The 25,512-nt window shown below is 51.6% G+C and overlaps 9 protein-coding genes across 9 annotated transcripts; 4 read left to right on the forward strand and 5 right to left on the reverse strand.

Moving 5' to 3' along the window:
• Positions 1-121: 121 nt before the first annotated feature.
• Positions 122-1,679, reverse strand: SER2 (Phosphoserine phosphatase; the record flags this gene model as incomplete). The annotated part of the gene is made up of 3 exons (XM_049250965.1): positions 122-439; positions 502-759; positions 825-1,679. 3 exons carry the CDS (start codon positions 1,677-1,679, stop codon positions 122-124), a joined length of 1,431 nt encoding a protein of 476 aa, XP_049109815.1.
• A 1,240-nt stretch (positions 1,680-2,919) lies between these two features.
• Positions 2,920-4,285, forward strand: MET16 (3'-phosphoadenylsulfate reductase; the record flags this gene model as incomplete). The annotated part of the gene is made up of 2 exons (XM_049250966.1): positions 2,920-3,094; positions 3,159-4,285. 2 exons carry the CDS (start codon positions 2,920-2,922, stop codon positions 4,283-4,285), a joined length of 1,302 nt encoding a protein of 433 aa, XP_049109816.1.
• A 1,815-nt stretch (positions 4,286-6,100) lies between these two features.
• On the forward strand, positions 6,101-8,136 carry MET3 (Sulfate adenylyltransferase; the record flags this gene model as incomplete). Its single annotated transcript, XM_049250967.1, has 6 exons — positions 6,101-6,269; positions 6,336-6,363; positions 6,424-6,606; positions 6,671-6,816; positions 6,887-6,956; positions 7,011-8,136. The coding sequence occupies 6 exons, from the start codon at positions 6,101-6,103 to the stop codon at positions 8,134-8,136; spliced, it is 1,722 nt and encodes a 573-aa protein (XP_049109817.1).
• A 376-nt stretch (positions 8,137-8,512) lies between these two features.
• On the forward strand, positions 8,513-10,285 carry LOZ57_001886 (uncharacterized protein; the record flags this gene model as incomplete). Its single annotated transcript, XM_049250968.1, has 1 exon — positions 8,513-10,285. The coding sequence occupies one exon, from the start codon at positions 8,513-8,515 to the stop codon at positions 10,283-10,285; it is 1,773 nt and encodes a 590-aa protein (XP_049109818.1).
• Positions 10,286-11,785: 1,500 nt separating this feature from the next.
• On the reverse strand, positions 11,786-12,677 carry LOZ57_001887 (uncharacterized protein; the record flags this gene model as incomplete). The annotated part of the gene is made up of 3 exons (XM_049250969.1): positions 11,786-12,107; positions 12,163-12,356; positions 12,405-12,677. The coding sequence occupies 3 exons, from the start codon at positions 12,675-12,677 to the stop codon at positions 11,786-11,788; spliced, it is 789 nt and encodes a 262-aa protein (XP_049109819.1).
• A 705-nt stretch (positions 12,678-13,382) lies between these two features.
• Positions 13,383-15,326, reverse strand: LOZ57_001888 (uncharacterized protein; the record flags this gene model as incomplete). Its single annotated transcript, XM_049250970.1, has 5 exons — positions 13,383-14,167; positions 14,228-14,605; positions 14,657-14,739; positions 14,798-14,916; positions 14,976-15,326. 5 exons carry the CDS (start codon positions 15,324-15,326, stop codon positions 13,383-13,385), a joined length of 1,716 nt encoding a protein of 571 aa, XP_049109820.1.
• Positions 15,327-16,708: 1,382 nt separating this feature from the next.
• LOZ57_001889 (uncharacterized protein) lies at positions 16,709-17,928 on the forward strand (the record flags this gene model as incomplete). The annotated part of the gene is made up of 5 exons (XM_049250971.1): positions 16,709-16,915; positions 16,973-17,077; positions 17,134-17,358; positions 17,416-17,558; positions 17,631-17,928. The coding sequence occupies 5 exons, from the start codon at positions 16,709-16,711 to the stop codon at positions 17,926-17,928; spliced, it is 978 nt and encodes a 325-aa protein (XP_049109821.1).
• A 791-nt stretch (positions 17,929-18,719) lies between these two features.
• On the reverse strand, positions 18,720-21,104 carry LOZ57_001890 (uncharacterized protein; the record flags this gene model as incomplete). Its single annotated transcript, XM_049250972.1, has 1 exon — positions 18,720-21,104. One exon carries the CDS (start codon positions 21,102-21,104, stop codon positions 18,720-18,722), a length of 2,385 nt encoding a protein of 794 aa, XP_049109822.1.
• Positions 21,105-24,569: 3,465 nt separating this feature from the next.
• LOZ57_001891 (uncharacterized protein) lies at positions 24,570-25,439 on the reverse strand (the record flags this gene model as incomplete). The annotated part of the gene is made up of 3 exons (XM_049250973.1): positions 24,570-25,002; positions 25,112-25,242; positions 25,272-25,439. The coding sequence occupies 3 exons, from the start codon at positions 25,437-25,439 to the stop codon at positions 24,570-24,572; spliced, it is 732 nt and encodes a 243-aa protein (XP_049109823.1).
• Positions 25,440-25,512: the final 73 nt, after the last annotated feature.

The raw sequence follows: 25,512 nt of genomic DNA on the forward strand, positions 1-25,512 counted from the left end.
TGTGCATAGTGGGTATCAGATGGTACCAGGACCAGGATTAGAGCAGGAGAAACAGAGATATGAGAAAGTGACCCAAATAAACCCAATGTCGATCACTTCTAGCTGGAACCTGACATGTCTATTACTTCTGCGTCAGCTCCTTAATATCTCTCTCACTCAATCCCAATAGATACAAAATATCCAGAAGGCTTTCTCCGTTTAGCCGGGTCGGGGCGTCCAGCTGGACCTTGCTCTTAGCGCGCCAGGCCACCCCCAGTCCAGCCTCGTTTAGCATGAGCAAATCGTTAGCACCGTCACCTACAGCGAGAGTCTGGGAGATCGGGATGCCGTTGTCAGCGGCAAGAGTCCGAAGGAGATGCCTTTTTTGGGTAGCGTCGATGATTGGATGGTCAGGAGATAGGGTGCCCGTCAGGGTTTGGGTAGTGTCATCGGTGATGAGCTGGGGTAGAAGCCTGTCAGCCCAACCGACCAGGTGCAGTGCGTGGAGTTGGCGTTGCTTACATGGTTTGCATATGCATAATCGAGGCCCAATTCTGCCGCCAGCCACTTGGCTAGTGGCTGAAAGCCGCCACTGAGAACAGCGAGTTTGAACCCAAGTCGCTTCAGGGCGTGGCAGAGTTCGCGGGCGCCAGGGGCGATGGTGATGACTGGCTTCAGGTTTTCGAACACATCAGCAGGGACCCCTTTGAGCAGGGCGACTCGTGCGCGTAGGGATGCAGAGAAATCGAGCTCCCCGTTCATGGCGCGTTCAGTGATTTCCTGGCCCACCCCCCCTGGTCAGCGTCAAGGGAAACATGAGACAGCAACGAGACTCCACGACGTACCGAAACATCCTTCTCCACCCCGACAAACCTGGCTATCTCGTCAATGACTTCTTGTTTGATTAAGGTGCTATCCATGTCAAAAACGGCCAGTCGCTTATAGCGCCGAAAGACGGATTCTGGCTGGAGGACCACTTCGACGTTCCATTCCCGCTCAAAGCGCCATATCAGCTCATGCTTGCGCATATCATCAAAGGACAGGTACTCCAGGCTGGGCGGCGGGCACAGGGTGACCTCGACGACGCGGGGGTGGTGCTCATGGTCCAAGCAGCGATGCGAGGAGGTGATGCGCTGGTAGGGGGTGGACAGGTCTTCCATGATCTGCAGGAAATTGGTCAGGCATAGCTGCGAGACGTACGGCCCATAGAGATGGTCCAAGGGCTCTGGTTCCTGCGGCGGAGGCTCGCGCGGGAGGGCATCGACGCGTTGCGACGGTGCGGAGCCCTCTGGGATGGCGGCCACGGGCAGGGGGGTGGCGGGCGACGGCAGACCGGCAGCGGCGGCGGCATCGGGGTGCAGATGGGGATGCACGGGCTGCGACGCCTTGTAGAAGATGGTAGCCACCAGCTTGGGCGTGTCGGCGGGCAGGCAGCTGAGCGAGTTGCGGAAGATGGTGTGCACGATGCCGCTCTCCTGCACGCGGGCGTCCTTGGGTCTTGTCACGCTGGCATTAAGCACATGTGGGGCCGTTCCTTGGGGCTCGGGCGAAGCTTGTAAACAACGCGCGACGCCCGCGGGCTCAGGCGGCGGCGAGCTGTACTGCTGGTGGTCCCGGATGTAGGAGCCGCCCGTCAGCGAGCTGTGTCGCAAGATGGGGCGGCCGCCACGGAGGGGCATGGATGAGGGCGCGTCTGCCATGTGGGAGGGTTCGTCGAGGGGTGCTCAGATCGGAGAGCGGCGTGGAGATCGGACCAGCGGGATCCCTGGCGCACAGCAGCAGCCGGACAGGGTGGCAGAGACAGTCGCCAGCAGACAGAGCGTCGTCCAGCGGCAGCGTGGTGGTGGTCGTCGTCGCCTTGGTCGAGGTCGTCGAGCCGGCGACAGCTCGAATTCTCTGCGCCCGCGCCCCGCCCGTCACGTGGCCGCGCGCCCCGCCGGCGCGGCTCAACGACGGGCCGGTGGCGCGCGGCTGAGCTCAGCAGTGCGGGCTAGCGGGGTCCCTGTGAGGCCCCCCTGGCGTGGCCCCGGGCTCCAACGGGCCGATCGCTCACGACGGTTACATCCCACCGCTGTGTCTGAGCCGGCGCCGTATACGGGCCTCAATCTCAGCCAGCGCGCGCCCATCCGCCCCCATGCCGAAATTGCCTGCTGATCCGCCCGCTGGCCATGAAGCCGAACCAGGCTTGGCCGGACTGGTCAAACGCATTGGCAGTGTCAGGGATCGCAACGCTTAGCACCCCCCTCCCCTGCGCATCTTTCTTCATACTTCTCGACCCGCCGGTATCAGCGCGCCAGCGTCGTCGCCGCCGTCGCATTGGCCATGCTGCGCTCTCGCACCGCGCGCGCTGTCGCCTGTCTCGCTGCGGCGGCCGCCCGGCACCGCCAGATCTGCTGTTTTTGCCTTTTCTTGCGTGCTGGCCGCCGTGCTGTCACGCTAAGAATTGCGTCATTTGGACTGGCCATCACCACATCAGACACCGCCCAACGCTGCCTGCGCGCCCTGGCCAAGAGAAAAGAAATAATGTTTCGAGTATTGCGCAGATGCAGGGGGAGTCTGGAAGGTTACCGTCGCCAGGAAGGTGACTTTCGTCGGCAGGGTCTGCAGCGGAGCCCACCAGGTCGCAAAAAGCCTGATTGCTAATCCGTTTAATATCCCCCTTCCCGGTCTTCCCAATATTGTGGGAAATCATTGAAGAAGAGCACTCGATCCGCCCGATGTGCTGACCCTCTGCCCGTGCTGCTGAACCGGATTCCCCAGCTTTTGTGACTGCCACCCCCTCCACTCTTCCCTTTTTATACACAGCCTAGCTCCACTCGGTCCGGCCCTGATTGGATCTATATCTTGCCCACCGCCCTCTCTCAGTGTCTTTTTTAAGAAGCAAAACATCCTGTCGTCTTCTTCCTTGCCTCTGCAAAACTGTTTCACTTCGCTGTCAACATGCCTGCTGCTATTCACTCCAGCTACCCGTCAGATACTGAGAACAACGACATGAAGGACTTGGAGTCTGGCTATGTCAGTGGTGGCTCCAGCGAAGCCAGTCTTCCTGAGCTCATCTTCACCAAAGCCCACTTGAAGTTTTTGAACAGACAATTGCAGTTTCTCGAGCCTCAAGGTAACGCTTCCCCCTGAGTATGGGTACTACCATTGGTCTCGGATGTACTAATACGCTGGTGTAGATGTATTGAGATGGTGCATTACAAGTCTTCCCGGACTTTTCCAGACGACCGCCTTCGGTCTTACTGGCTTGGTTACTCTCGATATGCTCTCAAAGCTCGATGTTCCTCGACCACAGGTGGTTGACCTGATCTTCCTCGACACTCTTCATCACTTCCCAGAAACCCTTGCTCTGGTCGACCGTATCCGAAAAATCTACCCTAATGTCAATATCCATGTCTACAAGCCAGACGGAACCGACAATGTTGAAGAGTTCAACGCCAAGCACGGAGAACGTCTATGGGAGACCAACGATCAGCTATATGACTGGGTCGCCAAAGTCGAGCCTGCTCAGCGTGCCTACCGGGAACTCCAAGTCAATGCCGTTCTCACTGGTCGTCGCCGAAGCCAGGGTGGCAAGCGTGGCGATATGGACATTGTTGAAATTGATGAGGCTGGCCTGATCAAAATCAACCCCCTCGCCAACTGGAACTTCCAGCAAGTCAAGGAATACGCTACCACCCACAACGTTCCATACAACGAGCTCCTTGACCGCGGCTACAAGAGTGTTGGCGACTGGCACTCCACCCAGCCCGTCAAGGAGGGCGAGGATGAGCGTGCTGGCCGCTGGAAGGGTCAGGCCAAGACCGAGTGTGGTATTCACAACCCTCGATCCAAATATGCTCAGTTCCTGAGGGATCAGGAGCTGAAGAGACAAGAGGAGGCACTCAAGCAGGCTCTCATGGGAAACGAGGTGAAGGAAGTCGAGTTGGCTCCCGAGCAACCAGCGGTCATTGAATCCAAGCCTGAGCCAATGGAAATTGAAGTCAAGCCAGAGCCATTTGACCTGGAGCCCAAGCCGGAGCAATTCACAGTTGAAATCAAGCCTGAACAATTACCAACCGAAGTAAAGCCTGAGCAATTACCGATTGAAACCAAATCAGAACAATTACCAAATGAAGTGAAGTCTGAGCAGTTTGAGGTTGAAGTCCAGCCGGAGCCATTCCATCTAGAAACACATCCAGAGAAATTCACAGTGGAGGCCAAGCCTGAACAACTGCCAGTTGAAATCAAACCAGAACAACTACTGACTGAAGTGAAACCTGAGCAGCTCACAGTGGAAATGAAGGCTGAGCCCTTGGTGGTTTAAAATTGCTACTGTTTTTCCTTCTAAACTCCTCGTCTTCTTGCAACTACGTGTCTGGTGGATCCGGCGTTATAGATTTCATTCTCTCTTCCTTCATTCTACTTTAGCTAACTCTTTTTATTCATGTTGCATATTTATTTTTTCTTATCTTGGTCTCTAAATAGATACACTTCGATGTTACATACCCCAATACGATTAAAATCTAGAATATCTTCTGATCGACGATTTTTATCATATGTTTCTGGTAGACCTCGCGAAAAGCCGTTTGATCTACATGGGTAATCTGCTTAAACCGCCTCGACTAAATTAGGCTCCTCTTGCCCGCATTTCGGGTAACTATGCAAAATACTAGCCACTCCGTTGCGTTGACTTTTGTTTCTAAAACGTTATTCTCACAATATGCGCCTCAGCGAGATTGGCCTTGAGGGCATCCGCGTTAGACAATGCACCAACAGCAGTTTCACAATCCTTCTTCCCTTTTTCTTTGCTGGCGAATTGACGATACAGGTCTCGGCATCCGCCGCGAGTAAAATTGGGACAGGCCGAGTAATTTACGGGAGCAGGCAGGCAAACTCGGCACCCCGTCTGTCGACAGCCGGTGCTCGGTTCCCTCGTAATGCTGCTGCTGCCCCCCCGGCTCCTCCTAAATGAATCGTATAACAGAGCCCGAAACCGGCTTGACCCGTATCAGCAGCATCGACGCTCACCACGCCGCGAGTGCGACGCCTAATCTTTCGCGATGGCAACGGCACGTCTTGGCTGCACGAGATCGATAGTCGCCAGGCCCACGCGGGACGGGCGGTACGACAGGTCCAGAGCTTGCGAAGAAGCTTATTGTCGACGTTCTGAGACCGGTGCTGGGTTTTCAATTTGCCCAGCCTGAGCGTTGGAACCGCATCAACAACCGTGTGGGGAGTGATCCCTGCCGCCTGGGGTATCTTGAGGCGATGGGCCTGGTCTTTTGCACCTGGAGTTGCGCTCTCGAGATTATGGCTGCTACCTCCCGAGCAAGGATGCATTGCTCAGTGTTCTGGTGAAACGGACTCGTCGCCTGTTGCATTGCAGCTCATCATAACGCGATTAGTAGCCGGCTAGCTCGTCGGGTCCCCGTTCCCCAGGCAGCCGCCGGGCATAAGAGGCAGACAACGAAGCCTGCCAGCGCCGCCAGCCGTAGCGTAGACGCTGCGATGAAACGGCAGATCAGCCGTGAGGTGAGTTAACTAACTAACTAGCTCACAGGCCAGCTAGTTAATCAGGTAGCTTGATGCAGATAAGAGTGGGCGCGCTCTTGGGCACTGCAGGGACTGCACCCGCGAACAGGCCCTGACTCGGCTCCCTTGCCCGCCACGCCGTCGATCACGCAATTTTTCATCAGGGTGACGGGGCCGGCGTTTCGTCGATCGCCGTGGCAGTAAGAAACGTTCCTGAAACGCGGCGGCCCCCATGCGCTATAGCAACACAGGGCCCAGGGTGTGCGTGCGCTTTGCTGCCGGGCCTGCCAGAGTTGCATCATCGCGGCGATGATACGCAGGACGGTGGATTTAGTCGCGCTCGAGCTTGGAGGGCGTATCCACCCCGGTCCGCCATGAGAAACGCAATGTAAGGGACCACCGGGGTTGCGGATGAGCTTGCGCTGCCAACAGAACTTATACTGAGCTCGTCCTGCTCTGTTTCTCGCCCTTCCTCTCTCATCTTCCTGCTCACCAGCCTCCGCCTTGTCTCTCCGCTCTCGCCGCTGCTTCGCTGCCAAAACCATAGTTTCTGCCCGCATCTCGACCCCTCCCGCCTGCCCTCACACCTCTCTTCTAGCCCACAGCAATGGCCAATCCTCCTCATGGCGGGGTCCTCAAGGACCTGCTTGCTCGCGATGCCCCACGACATGCTGAGCTCTCCGCGGAGGCTGAGTCTTTACCCGCCGTCACGCTCACGGAGAGACATCTGTGCGATCTGGAGTTGATTCTCAATGGAGGTTTCAGCCCTCTGGAAGGTATGTGCGCGCGCATTCGACCGTAGACCGGACCTGCAGCTGACAAGCATGCCCATTGGCAAACAGGGTTCATGAACGAGCAGGATTATAATGGGTGAGTGATCTGTCGGCTGCATATGAGGTGCGGGGTTGTGGCTGACCTGCCCCTCGATAGTGTTGTTGAGAACGTGCGCCTTGCAGACGGCAACCTCTTCAGTATCCCCATCACTCTGGATGTTTCGCAAGAAACCATTGACAGTGCGGGCATTGCTCCTGGCGCCCGCATCACCCTCAGAGACTTCCGGGACGACCGCAACCTGGCCATCCTGACAGTTGATGATGTCTACAGACCAGACAAGTGGGTTTCCCCGGCGGAAATATTTCCAAACAAACAATTGACTAAACTGTTCTGTTTCATACAGGGAGAAGGAGGCGAAGGAGGTCTTTGGTGGTGATAAAGAGCACCCTGCTGTTCAGTTCCTCTTCAACCAGACCAAGGACTTCTACGTTGGAGGAAAGATCGAGGCTGTCAACAAGTTGAATCACTACGACTATGTCGGTCTGCGATGTAAGTACATTCATACAAATGCCTACATGGTCCCTATGTTTCCGATGGCAGGTGGCTAATGTGGCTCTAGATTCTCCTGCAGAGTTGCGTCTGCATTTCGACAAACTCGGCTGGACTAAAGTTGTTGCTTTCCAGACAAGGTATGTCCAACACTCATGATCGGTGCCGGATATAGCCGCTAATAGAGACACCAGAAACCCCATGCACAGAGCTCACCGTGAGCTGACAGTCCGTGCTGCTCGTGCTCGCCAGGCCAACGTCCTCATCCACCCCGTCGTTGGATTAACAAAGCCTGGTGACATCGATCACTTTACCCGTGTCAGAGTGTACCAGGCTCTTCTGCCTCGTTACCCCAACGGAATGGCTGTCCTTGGTCTCCTTCCTCTTGCCATGAGAATGGGTGGTCCCAGAGAAGCTATCTGGCACGCTATCATCCGCAAGAACCACGGTACTACTCACTTTATCGTTGGTCGTGACCACGCTGGCCCAGGAAAGAACTCCAAGGGCGAGGAATTCTACGGTCCTTATGACGCTCAGCACGCTGTTGAGAAATACAGAGATGAGCTTGGCATTGAGGTCGTGCCATTCCAGCAGTTGACTTATCTTCCTGATACCGATGAGTATAAGCCAAGAGACGAGATCCCAGAGGGCGTCAAGACCCTGGACATTAGCGGCACTGAGCTCCGCAAGCGCCTACGGATCGGCGCCCCCATCCCAGAGTGGTTCTCGTATCCCGAGGTCGTCAAGGTTCTCCGAGAGTCGAACCCTCCTCGATCTCAGCAAGGTTTCACTGTCTTCCTCACTGGTTACCAGAACAGCGGCAAGGAAGCCATCGCCCGTGCCCTTCAAGTCACTCTCAACCAGCAGGGTGGCCGTCCCGTGTCTCTTCTTCTCGGTGAGACCGTAAGACACGAACTGTCCGCCGAATTGGGCTTCTCCCGAGAGGATCGCCACACCAACATCCAGCGTATTGCCTTCGTCGCTGCTGAGCTGACCAAAGCCGGCGCTGCCGTTATTGCCGCCCCCATTGCCCCCCATGAGCACAGCAGAGCACAGGCACGTGAGACTATCTCCTCGGCCGGTACCTTCTTCCTCGTCCACGTCGCGACCTCCCTCGAATACTCCGAGAAGACCGATCGCCGAGGCGTCTACGCCAGAGCCAGAAGAGGTGAGATCAAGGGCTTCACTGGAGTGGATGACCCATACGAGACCCCCGAGAAGCCCGACATCACTGTCGATATTGAGAAGCAGACTGTCCGCAGTGCTGTCCATGAGATTATTTTGTTGCTTGAGAGCCAGGGTTTCTTGGACAAATTCTAGATGACTTGGATTGGACTGAGGGGGTGGATCAAGGTTGCGTTCCTAGATTGCACCTGAAATATGGAGTACCATGAATACCCGGATAGACTTTTCTGTATATACATAGAATGTTGCTTCCAATCAAGACCGAGCCATGTTGAAGTATCTCTTGAGTCTGCAGTTTGCATGTACAGTACTTTTTTTTTAGCTAGCCAAAGCACATTACCAATGAAATGCCTGTCTCCAAAACTCGTTGAGTGGTGGGTGGCAATAGCGGCAAGTCACATGTCCGTGCGCTTTAGAGTTTGCTCCCTGGGCCATGCAAACACTGCAAACCGACGGCATATCTCGACCTCAGCGTTTTCTCGCGTTGGAAGTAATGCGAGTCCTGCACGCCATGCCGCTCACGCACCTCTATCTACGGCGAATACCACGCCTAACCCGCCCCTTACGACCTCCCAGCAACCATGCCGTGCTTACGAAACCCCGCTACTTCACCAAAAACACGCAATTGCTGCTCCTTTCCCCGTCTGCAAACCGCCCACAGCTACCATTCCTTCATTCGCCAACCGTACGACCCTCTCCCGCATACGCCGGCCGTACTCAGAATCCCCGTCTCCTCAGCACGGAGCGTCGCAAAACGATTACAGATGGGCTGAAAATTGCTGTCACCGCTTACGTGGTCATGGTGTTGCTGTACGTCATGAAGCTGGGCCTGCAGCAGGAAACTATTGAGCGAGAGTTTCCCACGCCACCAGATTTTACGATATACAGTCGATGGTTGCTACGGTCTGCATGGGCTTTGCAGAAACCGGAGCATATAGGGATGTCGCTGACACCCTGGCGCCGGGTGTGCGAGTTCTACGTGGAGCTACTGCAACGCATGGAGGATCCTGCACTTGATGGTAAGGGGCTGAAGGAGCTGGCGGACGAAGGCTTGCTTATAGATGGCGTTGGCAAAACTGGGTATAATATTGAAGGGATGAGTGAGCCCTGGAAAATGGCGTACTTCCAAGCTCTGATGGGTGCGGCTGAAGCTGCTGAAAAGTTAGACGGATGGATGTACGATGAAAATTTGGATATTGCAGCACCGGCAGAATACGTCGTTGGTCCATCTAATCCGAATCCGAGACCGCAGCCTATGAAGCAGAAGCAGGTTCTCAAAGAGGAGAATTGTCGCCCTGCATCTGAAAGCCCCGAGGTGTATTATATGAAAATTCTTACTACAGAAGGTTTTCAGACAAATCAGAGACTTGATGCCGCGCTTGCATATGCGGATTGGCTGGATTTTAAGGGCTTGAAGGATACTGCGAACGATATGTACCAGTGGGCGATGGATATCGCTACGTCTGGGCTTGCTGTGAACCCGGAGAAGGTCGTCGATGTGAAAACCGGCGTCCTGGTAGACGATGGAAATAAGTTTGTCACGGATAATGTCCTACGCGTTACTACAGCTCTCGGTATTCACAAAGTCTGTCAGGGTGACTTAGCTCCCGCTTTATCTATCTTCCTCTCTGTGCTGAGAGCACGCCGAAACCTCCCTGCGCAACCTGGCTCTGAGACTAAATTTGACACCAAAAAGCCTAAAAAGAGTAACTCCGCAATCGACGAATGGCTTCAGACTATTGCGTCTCTTCTCTCCCCGCCCCCCTATCCTCTTCCCGTTCTTACTGGTAACGAAACCGCACTTCGATCGGCTTCTTCGTCATGTGACGAAGCTGGGCTGATGCTATATATTGGCGAAATTATCTTTGCCTCATCCTCATTGGAGACTGGGCTGGCGTGGACCCGTGACGCTGTCGACCTGGCAGAAATGTCGCTTTTGCAGATGGACGAGGTTAGTACTAAAGCTACTAGCCATGCGATGCAATATCACAGTGATGAAGAAAGGTGCCACAACTGTTTACGAAGTGGCCTAGAGAATTGGAAGACAATGGTCAAACAACTTGTAACAAAAGCAGAGCAGGAGGAGCTGGACTTGATGAGTAATACGAAGACATCTTGGTTTAGCAACAGTACAAAAAAGCTAAAGGAGAAAGAGATGCAGAGGAGGAGATGGGAGGCAGAGGAACTAATTCTGCAGGATCGCTCAAGGAGAGTGCAGAGGTTTATTGGGGATCCGCTGTTGGCTGGGTTGGCTCCAAATACAACCATGATGCTATTTGGATGAAAGCAGTTCGTGTCATTACACTTTTGGGCGCCCAGTCATTTTTGCTAAGGCGCTGGGGACTATCAGGTTTCAGGCGTTTTCTCAGCATTTCTTGTAGTACAGAGCGTGCATTATCAGCATCCCAGAATCTGGACCCTCTCTCCCGCCACATTTCTATTCATCCCTGCAAGCACACCTAAGCTGATCTGTATAAAACAAGTGACTGAACCTTACCGCCCGTATACACGCAGATCAAGCAGCTTGTTCTTATTTCCAAGAATAACCTGGAACATTGATACGAAAACGGAGACGCCCGAGCCTTACGCCTCGTGTCAGCAATCTGCCATCGCGAGCCAAACAACGAAGGGGCGCATTCCGAAGTAAAAGCAAGATGGACCCGCCTGCGTTTGCTTGATGCTGTGGCGAGACTCTAGCCATGCATCGCAGGAGTAGTTGGTGGACACGAACTGCAGAATCTTTCGAGATGCATGAATGCAAGTAGATCACGAATCCCGAGTGTCTGCCTTGGCCGTTCTTTTGAGGGGGCTATTACAGTCCTTCTACGGTTTAACGGCGATTTCTCGGGGCTGCAAGAGAAGAACGTGAAGAACTCTAGGCTTACGACATCCAAGTGGCCCCCGGCACATGTGTGGGGATGAAGAGGGTCAGAGAACGCGTGGAGTAGATGAATCAGCTCGCCCAGCGACAGGCCTGATACAGAGAGAAACACTCACAGTATGAAACTGCTTTGAAACAAAAATATGACCATCTCATTGAAAACTTGCCTTTCATGACTTCACACAACACAGTCTACCTCTCCGCGGCGAGCATCCATACGTATGCTGCTCTAGTGGGTCAAGTGGATGTAAATTAGTCTCTCATCATATGCATTCTCTCCTGAATGTCTGGCCGAACTACGTTTTCTCCTGAGTCAATGGCACCACTGCAGTTGCCGTCTACCTCAATTTAGGTCTACATTTTATAGGGAGTGGTGTTATAGCGTATAGAATTGCAGTATCAAGACCGAGAAAAGAACCCCCAAATCCTACAACATCCATCGCCAACTTAACTGGTAGAAAGTGCAAATTTTTAAGCCTCGAAATGAAACCCTACGTCTGCTTCCAAAAGCTCTAGTAGCTCAACGTCTACGATATTAAAATCATGAAAATATCACAATCTTCCGTACACCAAGCACATACACGCCTTACAGCCTTCTCATCTCATGATACTCGATACCCCTTTCAATTTCAAAGCTTCAGCCACGAAGATATATAGAATCCAACCGTATCATATTCGTATGTAGGCCTAAGAAATTGCTTATAAAGTCGAGCAAAGACTAAAAAATACTAGATAAAGGCATAGTATTTCGTGTCCTTAAAAAGCAAGATAATTCTCTTGATTCCTGGGTAATAGAGCCCGGAAACACCTCCAAGGCTAGCCCTGAGGAGTCAGCCCAAAGTAGTGCCTATGACGACAGCTTTCTCTTGAGTCCAGATCCCCTCTTTTTGGACCTCATAGCCTTTACATGTTTCGAGAAATCCAAAGGGTATACTGCGAAAGCCGGGTGTATATAGCCGGAGCTTGGTCTGAACCGCACGTAGGACCCAGGGAGGCAATCCCAACCACCGTATCTGTCCCCCAGGCATACAAGGGGCTACCGTCGTCTCCGGCACAAGACCCCTTGCCTTTTTCTCCAGCACAAATCATGGTCTTCCCAACAACTTTGAGAGGAGACTCAGTCTGGTTTTTGAAAGCCTGCGCACATTTATCCTGATCCATAACGGAAAGATGGACACGCCGCAATTTCTCAACACCAGGCCCCGTAGCATTTGTTGTAGAACCCCTATTTCACAGAAGTGAGCACTCTGGCTTCAGTACCTGCCACAGACCAGACATACCAGCCTACTGCTGTCACCCTGGCGTCGCCAGAAACCTCGTCCTTCCCTACCTTGGCATGACTAACAAATTCGCTCTCTGGAATTGGAATTCCCAACTTTAATATTGCGATGTCGTTATGATATTGAGGTTTATTAAAGTCGGAGTAATGTATAATACCAGTAACAACAGATAGAGCTTTGGAATGGTTCCAAACCTGAGGCCAAATGAGCATTTGCTCACATCGCTAGAAAGGAGAACATACGTGAGATCCTGCAAAGATTGAAAGGGCAAGCGTCTCGTTATAGGAAACACAGTGACCGGCGGTGAGAACGGCGTTTTGAGATATCAAGACTCCACCACATCTTCTGCCGGCCATGAACGAAACATGGACTGTCGAACGGTACATGCCATTAGGGGCAAACTCCCCGCCGACAACTCTCTTAATTTGACGATGGGGCTCGTGTCGCGGGAGTGATGCTGCCATAGAGACAGCAGCCATCAACAACGTCACGACAAATGCGAGGACGGGCGCCATTGCGTCTGGTGTAGCGCTGAGAAGGTGACTTCAACTGATATGATCAGACGGACGACTTTATATTTTGAATGAACATCGTCCCCATTATTCTTCCACAAATGACGGACTACTAGATAGATAATGTAACCTATCCTCGGCGCCCTGGGAGGATGCCGAGAGCAAATAGACGTGCTGATCTCCAGGCGAAGGAGCCCCAGCTACAGCTCCAATTCAGCGCGGAGAGTCAGCTATCAATGTCGGCGGATTTTTCGCGCGCGTTGCATTATTCCTGCCTGGATGCGTTTTGCTTGCGAGCTCTGCGGTCGATATCCAGCGGAGGAGTGAGGACGTAAGGAAACAAAAAAAGAGGTGTATCCAGATTAATCAGGTAACTACTTAGAAGTTAGTTTGTTATGTAGTTATTTTATCCTGGAGGATTCGATGGACAATGGGCTTCGCGAGGTTGATGAAACAGGGATAGGTCCTTCGCGGGCCTGTGGTGTTCGTTGCGATGGACGGAGTAGGTACTTAGTTGGTGAGTATTAATTTATGGCCTCATCCTGGCATCCGCCACTGTCCCGTCCATTTCCCCATCAATCCTGCCGGGGAATACGATTAAAAGGAACAGCCCAAAACATCAATTCCATTACGAAGGTTGTTTATGCGGGGAAAGTCCACGTCTCGCTGGCTCCAGATAGCATCCAAGGTACCAAAAACACCTTGCCATCATCTCCCGGCTACGGTGCTAACGGGTGCTTTGTACACTTTTCGGCCCTGCGCAAGGTACATGATGATAGATGCAATCGCAACAATCACGAACATGACGCCGCCCCAGTTGAAGGTCTTCGCCGTGACATTTCTTGTATTCGGCCAGAAGGACCAAAAGAATGCGAAAAGGGCGTACAGCAGCGCAATTACATTCACAATAGGGCCTCCTATTTTTCCGAGACTCCAGCGTGCAGGTGGCACCTTATCTGGGTGAAAGATACGCTGGTAGAGAACAGAGCCGATAGAAAACACATACGTTGTGGCCAGCGCGCTGACATATAGTGTGATGATAACGTTGAACGCCACCTCCACCCCGATATATATCAACGACGCAAGACTCGTGCAGATGCAGGTAAACAGGATAGCGTTTGTGGGGAGGTGTTTTGTCTTATCGACAGCCGCTAACCATTTCGCAAAGGGAAGGCCTTGGTCTCGGGCAAAAGAAAAGGTCTGGCGTGATGCAGCTGCACCAAATGATATGTTGCTCGAAACCACAAGGATGAAAATCAGACTCGTGATGATGGTAACTACCGTTGGCGACACAGCATTCCCAAAGACATAGAGGAATGGAAATATAGAAGGATTGCGGATAGCATCCTCCACAGAAGGGAGGGCAAAAAGGTAAGTGACTAGCAAAATAAGGGCCATGATGCAATTTATAAAATAGCCCCAAGCCATTGCTAGAGGAACTTGCCTCGATGCATCCCTCACTTCTTCCGCCATATGGGCTGCGGCGTCGGATGCTGTGTTATATTCCAATTAGCAATATGCAATTGTGAAGCCTAAGGACAGTGCATACGTACTCAGGGATCCATAAATTGCACTTATCTGTCCAACCATCAAACTCAGGCCCATCGACGGCCATCCTCCTCTATCTGTGAATGCAGTGAAGACCGTCTGAGGTGTATTGAGTGGAGCCAGAGTCCAGAGTACAATAATAATCACCATAAAAGTCAAGACATGGACAACAAAGAGCACATTTTGGAGCATGGGCATTGCTTGTGCAAACCATACATTGAACACATAGATTAGAAACGCCATGGCGCAGACCAGAAGAGTTCCATGCCAACGAACCGGCTCATAGTCTGGCAAATTGATAACAATCAAGCCCTGAACGAGAGTTCCCGCTAAAAATGGACCAGACGCCGCTCCCGCTTGCCATGCTAATACTGACATCCATCCTAGAAATAGGGAATCAGAATTGGTATGGACTGCTACAAAGTTTCACTTACCTGTGAAATAGCTCAAAGCCTTTTGGCAGCTTGGGGATGCAAACTCAGAAACCCAGTGGTATTGCCCTCCGGAAATAGGAGCCCTAAGGATGTTAACAGCTACCTATAAGAACAAGGAGAATAGGGAGGAACCACACTAACATTGATGCCATCTCCGCTAACGAGCACATGCAGAACCCAAATCCAATGAACGTCCAGAGATAGGACCAGAACAAGCCGGCAATCCCGCCATCCGCTAGGCCTTGTTCCTGAGATCTGTACTGCAGTTAGCAAGGCAATCCTAAGCTGGGTCGCTTTAAAGCCATGAAAATAAGCATACACCAACATAAACTCCCATGTGGCGCCGAGCACGATTGAGAGACTCAGAGCTGCTACCGGGCGATACGTTCTCTACAGCCGATTTAGATGTTATCTCGTCAATAGGGCCTTGGACTGGGTGGAGTATTTTAAGATAACGGAAGCGCAAACGAACCACAAACTCTTGATCCTTGCCCATGCGCATCATGTCCCGATGGTCATTTCTTGTGTGTCCCTGGAAAGGCGATACGAAATCATGACTGTCGCTAGTTTCAATGCGATCCAAGTTGTATTCCTCTGGAAAGCTCGTTGAAGGGCTAAGATGCGGTGGTTTTATTTCGCCCTCCAGGGATGAGCTTTTCAAAGAACTCATTCTGGCAAACGCTCCTCCTCAAGATCCAGAGAATACACAAAATCACTTCTATTTCCCTCAGTGTGATGCACGCGGCCATGGGGCATGGCTAGGAGCAGCGTCGTTCGATATTGTAATGCTGGCTTCGGACGTTAAGCGAGAAGAGTGGGCAGAAATAGAGCTCAAAGACAAAAGGTCGGTGAGCTTTGCGAGGGTGAGACAGGAGCGAGATTTCCTGAATGGGCGTAACGCGCAAGGAGATCGTTTAATAATGGGGACTCATACCAACACTTCATTTCTCAGTTGTTGCTTGCAGTGGGTCAACATTTGTCGGAAAGAAGATGAGCATCAGCTCATAGCAAAAAAAACGATTAGATCTGCATGTCCGGAGCAGCGTGCTCTTCGCATCCGGCGTGTCTGCATATTGGACGTCAAGGGCTTTTAGCACCGAATAATGGGCGCGATCACCGAGGCACCAGCAAAGTAACGGCGCAGGTGGAAGGGCCTTTCATGCACAGAACTGATGCTGATCTCTCGTAGCGGACTGTTTTCCCGAGTCTGTGCAACGAGCGAACGCCACAAGGCGGGAGACGCCGTAGGAATCATGATTGCACAGCAGAGAGAACAATTCGCAGAGAGTCCTCCAGAGCACACAGCCTGGCATATGCCAAATATAGCACGGCATTTGGACTGAGCCAGTCCTTGTCATCTGGTTCTGTGGTTCTTGGAGTGGTAGAAAAAGCCAGGATCCGGGAGAAACGCCGCCGCAGAGCATCGCGGCGATCCGATCAGCCTGGCAGTGTCTTCGCTAGTCGTGTACGAAGCAGCTCAGGATCCAAAGCGAGGGATAGCAGCCCGACTGCGTGCGGTCTGCCCTGTGGACGGTGAGTATCGATATCTCAGTCGAGGGAAGCTCGTTATCAGTGCGGGTCGCCCGGTCGTACGATCTTCTCCGAATTCGAAACCCGCGGCCAATAACGGCGCCTGGCGCAGTGATCGGCCAAGGGACGGCGGCCCATCCGCCGTGCAGTCACCAATCCGAAAGGCGGTCGTTGTGTTGTCTCCTTTGTGAGTCGGAGCCGGCCAGCGATCGCCGGTGAAGGGCTCGCGCACCGCGATGGAGTCGGCCCACAGCACTCTTTGATGCAGCCTGTCGGGCTCTGGCGATGCTAGCTCTCGCTCGCCGATTCATCCAGGGCGTCGCTGCACGCTCGTCGTCCATCGGTGACGCCCTGGAGGCCGTCCGCCGCGCGACATCCCGCCTGTGCGACCGGACCGGGCTATTCTCGCCTCGCAAGGCCGCCTGGCGTGAGCGCGGCTGCGGCGGTCGAAAGCGAGACTACCATCGTGTACTCCATATCTTTTTACTCTTCGATGGAGCTCGTCGAGCTGTCTAGCCCACCATGACTGAGGGCAGCCGCGCACCGTCTCTGCCACCCGGAGTCGCCGCGCCTCTGACGGCCAACAACCGCGACGACCGCAGCGGCGTCATCGTTGTCGTGTCAGCTGTGTCCTTGAGTGTCGCTCTGGTTTTCCTGGGTATCAGAGTGTATATCCAGAAGGTCCGGCGGACAATCAAGCTGGATGATATCCTCTTGCTTTGCGCCACCGTGAGTTTGTTGCTGCGCAGAATCGTTTGGAACCATGATGTCTAACCATCATCGCAGCTTATATTTTGCATCCAGTCGTCGTTTGTCTTCTCCCAAGTCCACAATGGATGGGGCAAAAGGGAAAGGCTTCTCCAGGCCCAGCGCCGTGATACTATGTTGAAGGTCAGTGCCTGTCTCCCACACTGGAGTTGGAGGTTGAAGCTTACCAGCGACCCCAGGATGCATACGTCAGCGATTTGCTCTATATCTCTACTCTCTACGTCTCCAAATGCTCCGGCTCCTTCTTCTATCTTCGCATATCACCCGGTCGAACGCTCAGCCGTGCCGTCTGGTGCGTGGTTTTGCTTACGACCTTATGGCTTATTGCGAGTGTATTGCTCGTTGGTTTGCGATGCAACATCAGTGTTCCATGGACCGACGTTACTGCTGAATGTAGTTCGCTGGTAAGAATCCGCATTCTATTCTATATATTGTCCATGCCCTCTAATAATATGTACTAGTTTCCGCGATGGGCAGTCATCTGTGTGTTTGACGCTATCATCGAAGTAGCTATTGCTGGGATTTCTATAATTCTTGTTCGTGATATTCAAATCGCATACCGGCGGAAAGTCCAAATAATATTGGCCCTGAGCTCACGCGTGTTGTGAGTGATATGATTTTCTACATAATTGACCTATTTAAAGGCATTCTGCTCATCTGTTTTTCCCCCTAACAGCGTTATAATCCCGGCAACTCTACGTTTATACTACCTTCATCAGCAGCTTCTCTCCGTGGATCCTACTTACGACTGCACGTATGCCACTCTTTGCACACAGATACAACTGGTTTATATCCTTTTAGCCAGCACTGTCCCTTGCCTAAAGCCCTTTTTAGCTGCGTACGAGGGGTCTGATGCCAAGTTGACCTTTCGAGGTCACTCCGGCACTCCTCGTGACTCCAAGCTGTCCTCACGAGACGAAGAAAAGGACGGCGTTGGTAGGATCGACGACGATAGTGAAGATCGTGGCAGGTAGAGTATTCGCCTACCTCGCCGTATTGCACGGCAACACCGGAGAAAAAATTCGGGTCAGTTGTTGATACCCGTACACCCTTCCAAACCAGAGGCTGCTACGCAACCTTGTACAATATCAACAGGAAAGAATCCGCAAGTTTGCTGTGACACATCAAGGGCTTCTACTTTTCCGATGAGACCCTGACGTACTGCGTCAGATGGCATCGCTGGCTACGAAAGTGGAATGAGTTATGATTACATGGCAAATAGTGCTTTCCAGAGACTAGCATTTATCAAGATCACCCATTGCTTCGGAGAAAATGAGAGTGTGCTATGGAAGGATCAATTATTAAATTCATGTTAGATCTCATTGCTAAGGAAAAGTATGGCACGGAAAACTTTTTGGTACAGAGCCATGCCAAAATATGGATTGGATATTTTACATACGGTATCACTTTATCCAAAAGAAGTATAACGGGAAAGGAGAAAAGATGATGCAGGGTGTATATAGTCTCGCTTAATACCACTGCTGTGGTATCAAGAAGTATGGCTTCAAAAGCTCAAGGGAAAAACGTATGAAGTAACTATGGGGGAGTGGATAAATGTTTCAAAAAACAATTAAAGGCTGCAAGAAAATGGTAATGATTGGCTGTATGGAGCACGGAGCATAATAGTAGATATGCAACGGAAAAAAGGCTAAAAAGGAATAGTTTCACAAGAGATGCTTTGAGGAAACCCCGTGGTTCCCAGTCACAGGTACGGAGTATAACAAGTAGATCGTCGTAGATCCACTAAGAAAGGAGTCTCGTTTGATCATAGCTTTGGGGCTTGATTCCCACCAACAACTGTCCCATTGCGCAATCGAATCGTGAAATCCCTAAAGTTTAGCGTGAAAGACTGTTTATCATATCTCAAATCCATGGGATTATTTTCCGCATTCCTGAGGTCACCGCTTTGCACCCTCAAAAAGGTTTGAATTCTGTCATGTGCGGCCGTGGCATTGCGAAGCTCTTCGGTTTGCTCAAAGACAAATAGGACAGAGATACGGGCAAAATCTAAGGTTTTCGGCGGTATTGGAACTGGGCTTGCTTGATTTGCTTGTGGTTGGACCTGGGTGGCTTCATCACGAGTAACTTTCGAGACAGGAGCAAGGCCGTGACGGCGATGAGCCCTCTTGCCATTGTTTCGAATCATGCCCTGAAGGCTAGAGTCAGAGTCACCAAGATCCCTTCTTCTGTTCGCACCGTTGAAGGTGACTAAAGCATTCCCGCTAGTACAGGACAAGTCCTCTTTGTTGAACAAGCCCAGGAGCTTTGAAGCGTTCAATGGAATGGTAAAATTGGCCTGGGATTGGTCAAATAGTCGTGGCATTGCGTTGCCAACAGTCGCGTTTCGATACTCTCGGCTGATATCTATCGTAGCACAACTGCTGTCGCCAACTACGGCGCATCTAGGCCCCCTAAACCCGTTCACACACACGCACGCACAGGAGCCTTCTTTACCAATGCTAACACCGCCATTCAAACAAGGAAAGGATTTCTGACACTCGCCTGACAGGGTTGAGTTTGCTGGTCGTCCACTGTCCTGTTGCCGGGGAAGGGCAATCAGTACTACAGGGATAATCACGGCTGAGGATATAAGGACGAATAAGATAATGATTATTAAAATGAATGCGCAACGTGACATTCCGCAGCAGCGGTCAGCTGGTCGCGACTCTTCTGGATTGGCAGGGGGAGGATTCGGGTTTGCGCGCGCACGATTTTCAAACATCCTCGAGGCTCGCGAACCAGCAACTGAAGTAGCAATTGGACCTGGGGGAGGGAAGGAAGCTAAGATATCGGAAATAGAACCTGAATTTCTTTTGCGCGTGTTGTTCGTATCAGCGTTCCCACTGATCATATCAAGGACACCAAATTTGCTTGCCGTCTTTCCACGGTCCAAATTTGAAGCGAGCTTCGTAGCACGGCGGATAAGATCCGGAAGGCTTGTAAGGCTGCCTCTGGCTTCAGCGTCTCGAACTGCATCGATGTTGAGCGGAGGCGGTCTTTTCAAGTCACTTTTGCTTAGGCTTGAATGAGCAGCCGAATTTTTGTCGCTATTAGGGTCAAGCTGTCTTAGGTCCTCCTCCGAACCGGGAAACGGGTATCTTGTAGCTAGAATTGGCGGCTTTTCTAAATCATCAAAAGACGCATCGGACGAAGAAGACTCAGAGCTAAATCGAGTTTGAATTTGCGGGCTGAATGGAAGAGGTTGTTGGTTCCCAAATGGGGTACTTGTATCCGTGGTGTTGGGGGCGATGCCTCTAACCCCTTGTATACCAGGGCTAGCGCCAATGGCATTCATTTGCTTACCCCCGCCGTTTTCTGCTTTCATGCGGCGACTCTCCTGCTCTGCGTTTTGGCTAGTTTGGCTTTTATTAATCGTTAAAAGAGAAGGTTTTGCCCGTTTTCCCAAACTCGCCTGGCGCACGAGGCCGATATCTTCGTCTGTGCCATTGGCAAATGACTCCCTTGAGGAATCGGGGAATTCTCCCAAAGGAGCTGTTCCCCAACTCGAAGGTATGACTTTACTTGACGCATATGACATTGGTTTTCGGAAAGATCCATCTGAATGCTCTTCTTGAATGGGTGATATATTGGGATGAGTTGCATAGAACGAGCTTGCCCCTCGACGAGCGGAAGGAGGTCCAAGGTATTGATTCATTTGTAGATAAGACCTAGTATCGGGGGAGAGCTCGGGCGAACTAAAAGGGTCTGTGAGTGAAGCGGAGGACCTCCCTAAAGTAGAGGGCGAAGCGAAATCCTGCATATAAGACCGTGGAGGTTCCTCGTATTGATACTCCAACGCAGCAGGAACGGGTTGGCGATACGAGTATTCTGGGGAGTATTCTGGCATCCTTGAGGAATCCATGGTTGGAGGAACATTGAAAGCTCCCGATGGTCTTGGTGGCCTCTGAGGCGTTGGCCTGTTAGGGGGAGAAGGGTTAACCGGGAACCTGTTCATTTCTCTTCGTTCAATATTCTCAGGTAGAGGCCATGAAGGCAGAGGTTCCGGCACCATCTCTCTGGGCCCATTTCTGCTAGGTGTAAATGCTGCTGGTACAGGTGGTGGGCGTCTGGCAGGAAGTCGACCTGGCGGCGGAATTCCTTGATCTCGATCTATGTCTATATATCCATCCGATGGTATTGCTGTTTGCATCCTTTCCCTTGCACGCCGTACAGAACCTTTTCCCGAGCGGTTCTCACCTCCGTACCTTGCCCCACTCATTTTTGCCAAAAGTGACTGGCGATTCTATCCTTCTCGAGTTCGACAGTCGTTATCACTGATGCTCACTGAAAAAGAAATTCACTAATTGCCTTTGTGGTGACATATATGGCATATCGAAAGATTAGGTACCAGATAATAGCTTCAGTGACTCCCAGTTCCGCCGAACGTTACAGAAAGAGGGTGATATGGATGCCGGCGATGTGAAACGACAGGTAGGACTTGAAGATGCCGCTCTTGAAGGTCGACTAGGAACACTTGTAAAATCTGCACTCAATGCACGAAATCAAAGCGATAGATTAAATAAAGAAGCGAATCGGGTTGAAACACGAGGCGCGGGCAATTGGCAGTTGGGGAAGAGTGAAAAGAATGTAATTTCAAAGTCAGAATCAAATGAGCGAATTGGTTAAGAGAACGTGTCGATTGTTTCTAAATCCTAGTTAGCGGTACGATCAACGGCAATTCCTAGGCACAAATGAATGGAGATCAACGCAGTCATGGTCGGGGTACACGATGTCATCGAATCGCGGGACGCATGATACAATTCATGGATAGACATACAAAGGCAGAGCCAGAGCCTAGCCCCAGGTTGCCTGGAAGTTCCTAGAAGGGCCAGCAAGAGAATATGACATACCAAGAAAGGGGTCGCTTTGGATAAAAGAGTAAACGAGTGACTCGGGCGAGAAAGGAGGTATTTTGAAAATTCAAGTCTTCTTCGACATCAAACCGTTGACGTCTCAGTGGGCGTACACGGTTAAATGAGGAGTGTGAGATATCAGCCGCTCCTGGCTTTCGTCTCAAATAGGGGGGGGTTTAATAAGAGGGAAGCCCCGACATGCCTGGCCGAGAGCCCATGAAGTTGTTCGAACGGAGGAGCGTCGAGCTCTGACTAGAAAAAGGGAAAGTGAGAGATGAAAAACTGAAGACGGACAGTTTTCTAAAAAAGTAGAGATTTGAGACCGAGTCTCGGTGACAATGGCATGATGCTTGAATAATGCCCTCACTAGATTTGAGGAGCACCGAACTGACTTTTGCTAATTTGCTTCTGAAACACGGTCCATCAAGGGTCGCATTGCGCCGGCCCAGACAACACCTCGGCGATTCGTGGAGGAGGGCGACGCTTACCGTTTGCTTCCTAGCACCGATCTTGGTTCCTGCAAGAGATGGATCCATGATGCTCGTCAAGCGGGCTTGAAGGTTCGTTTAGAGTTGAAACAGAGCCCCGCAGACACGCCGTCTGCGACTGCGCGACATATATATACCGCATCGTTCAAAAGCTCGCGGGCTGCCTATATTGTTCGGGTCATTGTTAGTATACAGAAGAGCTCTGATGCCCTACATATGCCTCTAGACACCCATTTTCTTTGTCTCACTCTCGGAGGATTCCTCATCGTGGGGGTGCATCGATGCCGAGAGGCGGGGACACGCCGATAGTGGCCCAGGGGGCTATGGCGGGCGGGAATCCAGGATTGCGTGTTAATAATAATATTGACCACGACAGCGATCCCGGCGTTTCAGGTGCATACGCTGCTGGGGATCAGTCAGGGCCAGGATGGCAGCATCGTTGACGGCCGAAAGGCTTGAGATGAGCGTGCGAAGCCCACAATGTTGAGATGCGAAAAAGAAGAAACGACGTCGCTTGTCAGGTGATCGGCTCTCTTGAGCCGCATCTCGTCATCTCTTTCTCTTTTCATGTCGTCGCGTTCGCCGTGCGCTTGCTGTCGAGTTTGGATAACGCCCCCAATGGTTGGCGTTGCCGCCAGCCCTCGTGGCCCTTGCGCTTCTGCGGGTGGCGCTTGCTTGCGCGCTCAACATGCTTTCACACTGCAGCTCTGCTGTTGGTTAACTAACTGGCCTTCCTGGTGATAGGAGGCTGTTGTGTATTATTCGGTATCTCGTTTACATACCCCTATGTCCTATAAGTTATCTATTCACTATTTATACTACTTACTAGCAACCGTTGTCCACCTAGGGAGATCTTCAATCTTACAGAGTACCGAGACCGGGAATTAATCTTGTTCTGCCGTCGGATACGAGCGGACTTAAGGTTGGAAGCCGAGATGACAATTTGCCTACCTTTTGTCTAGAATGGCTCTCGAACCACCTTGGTTGAACAGTGTGTTTTTTATCCAATTCGTTGAGACTGAATGGATCCTTTAACTCCGCCTTCTAGGCTATAATTGCTATCGAAACAAGGCTGCGGAGGGGAACCACTTACCCCTCTTGACTTTGTGCCATGACATTTTTGGCAGCACCCAACGTGAGAATAGCTATCACCAAATAACACATAATAAAACCTTGAACACACGGCCTCGTCATCGACGGTGGAGTCTCAACACACAGCGCGAGACTTGTCGCAATGGAATTTTCGAACCAATACGCTCTCTTGCTTATTCGAACCCTGATAAATGGGTTGATGTCAGAAATGAAAGAATTCAAGCCTGGCTAGCGGAGGTGACCCCAGGAGCACCACCTTGGGACCCTCCAAACCCCCAAGCTACCGCATCGGACCATGGGGAATTCTTATTGGAGCGGGAGCTAGCACCCGAGGAGAAGGGCTCTTCGGCTCCCAATAGCATTGAGGCTATCCTACTTGAGTCAAATACCCGCTGCAATGGTTTTTATGCTCAATATTCGAACAACGCAGCCCACAAGCCTAGACGTCATGAATCGGCTGTTTTTTCTGAGGGCATAAAACATGCCCCCGATCGATCCAACGCCGGTTATCACAAGAAGGTAGACAGTAGGTCATGTAACAATAGCTTGTCAGGCCCTTCTGCTATGCTTGTGTGGATCGGTTCTCGCTCACCTCCCCATCTTGATACAACCAACCAAAGCTAGACAGCCACCACAGAATTTTTGGCAAAGAAATATCTGCGACAAGTGATTCTTCAGCCAAGCATGCACGAGTGGTTGATTGGGAACTCAAATTTTTACGATGAAGCGTAACCCGTCTGGGTTCAATATAAGATGCTCTGCAGTGTTCTCCACCTAGAATGTGGTGCATGTAGCGTTTTATACCACGTCTATATCTTTATTCTTACGATGTTGATTTCGTCTTTTTAGAAAACACCGAGGTTGTCCTGTCAAACTGGTACATACACAGGTTCAAGGTTTACATACTTAGGAATTCGGGTTTCTATTTTGGGTCCACTACGCTTAATAAAATTCTAATTCAACAATAGATTGGCCCAGAGGTCGTTAGTTCTGGCGCGTACTTTCTTAGCTTAGCTGTGCTCCATCGGTACTCCGCAAAGGTTCCATAGTGAGGAGGAGGAGATCCTAAATTGGGAAAAGGCGTATCGGTTAGCCTCCACCACGTGGATATAGGTGAAAGGAGCGTTCATGCGAGCCTCAAGCAGTATCCGCGTTTCACCTGGACCTTGGGAAGGTCGGGTGTCATGGACACTTTGCGTCCTGTAGTGGAACACTTTCGGCAGCCACTAGCTTCCTCAGCCCGGTAATGGTCTGTTCCACATCTCGCATTTCCGCAACCACATTGAGCAGCCGAGCTATGGGCCCGTCTACTGCGGACGAGAACGAACTCTGCGCGTCTCGGAGGGAAGCCGGAGTGAGAATGCCAAACCACTGTAGAGGATCTATGGAAGGGGGTCTGGTCTTTGATATCGAAGGTGAATCTGCCACCTGAGGCTGATCTTCAGCCACCGCATTTGCCGGGGAGCGGTCTGAGGGCGAGGGCTCTAGTGCAATGACTGTGTTATCGTCGCTTGCTATATGCTTGATAATGGTGAAACGCTGGGGGATATGGCTCAAGCAAGTATCTGTTGGCAGGTCTGTGTTGGGGGATGTGAGGTCGGATGGACAGAGGGCCCTGGGGAAAATTGGTGAGTGTCATGCAAGTAACGGTGTATATTACTCCACGGGAAACTGTGCCGGTCTGGTACCGCAAATATTGCAAAAGATAGGATATTGGCACGTACACCTTCCTGACAGCTGTCATGCGCTCATCATAGCATTCTTCGCCGTATCGACGGCCAGGACGACAGGAATGGTTTGCGCGGGCGAGAGAAAAAAAGGCCTGAGGGTGAGAGATACGTTTAGCTAATGCCAGCTGCGGAAGGAAGTTAGTACAGGAATTACTTTTGACAGATGCTTCCCAAGCTCATGTTGAAGGCGTTGTTGCTCATCTAAAAGGTAGAGATACCGTTCAAGAAGCGCATCAATGGCCTTGAGAGAGGCGAAGCTCGAGACTTGGAGGGTAGCCAGGGCTGTTGGAGAGGTTGGTGGAGTTGGGAGGACGTCGCTCATTGTCCACACGTCTAGCTAATAGACGTAGTTAATGGATACTTGCTGCTGGTGAGAGATTGTGTGGGTGACAAGA

Source organism: Ophidiomyces ophidiicola (assembly GCF_022830035.1).
Source record: "Ophidiomyces ophidiicola strain CBS 122913 chromosome Unknown scaffold_5, whole genome shotgun sequence".
Classification (NCBI taxonomy): Eukaryota; Fungi; Ascomycota; class Eurotiomycetes; order Onygenales; family Onygenaceae; genus Ophidiomyces; species Ophidiomyces ophidiicola.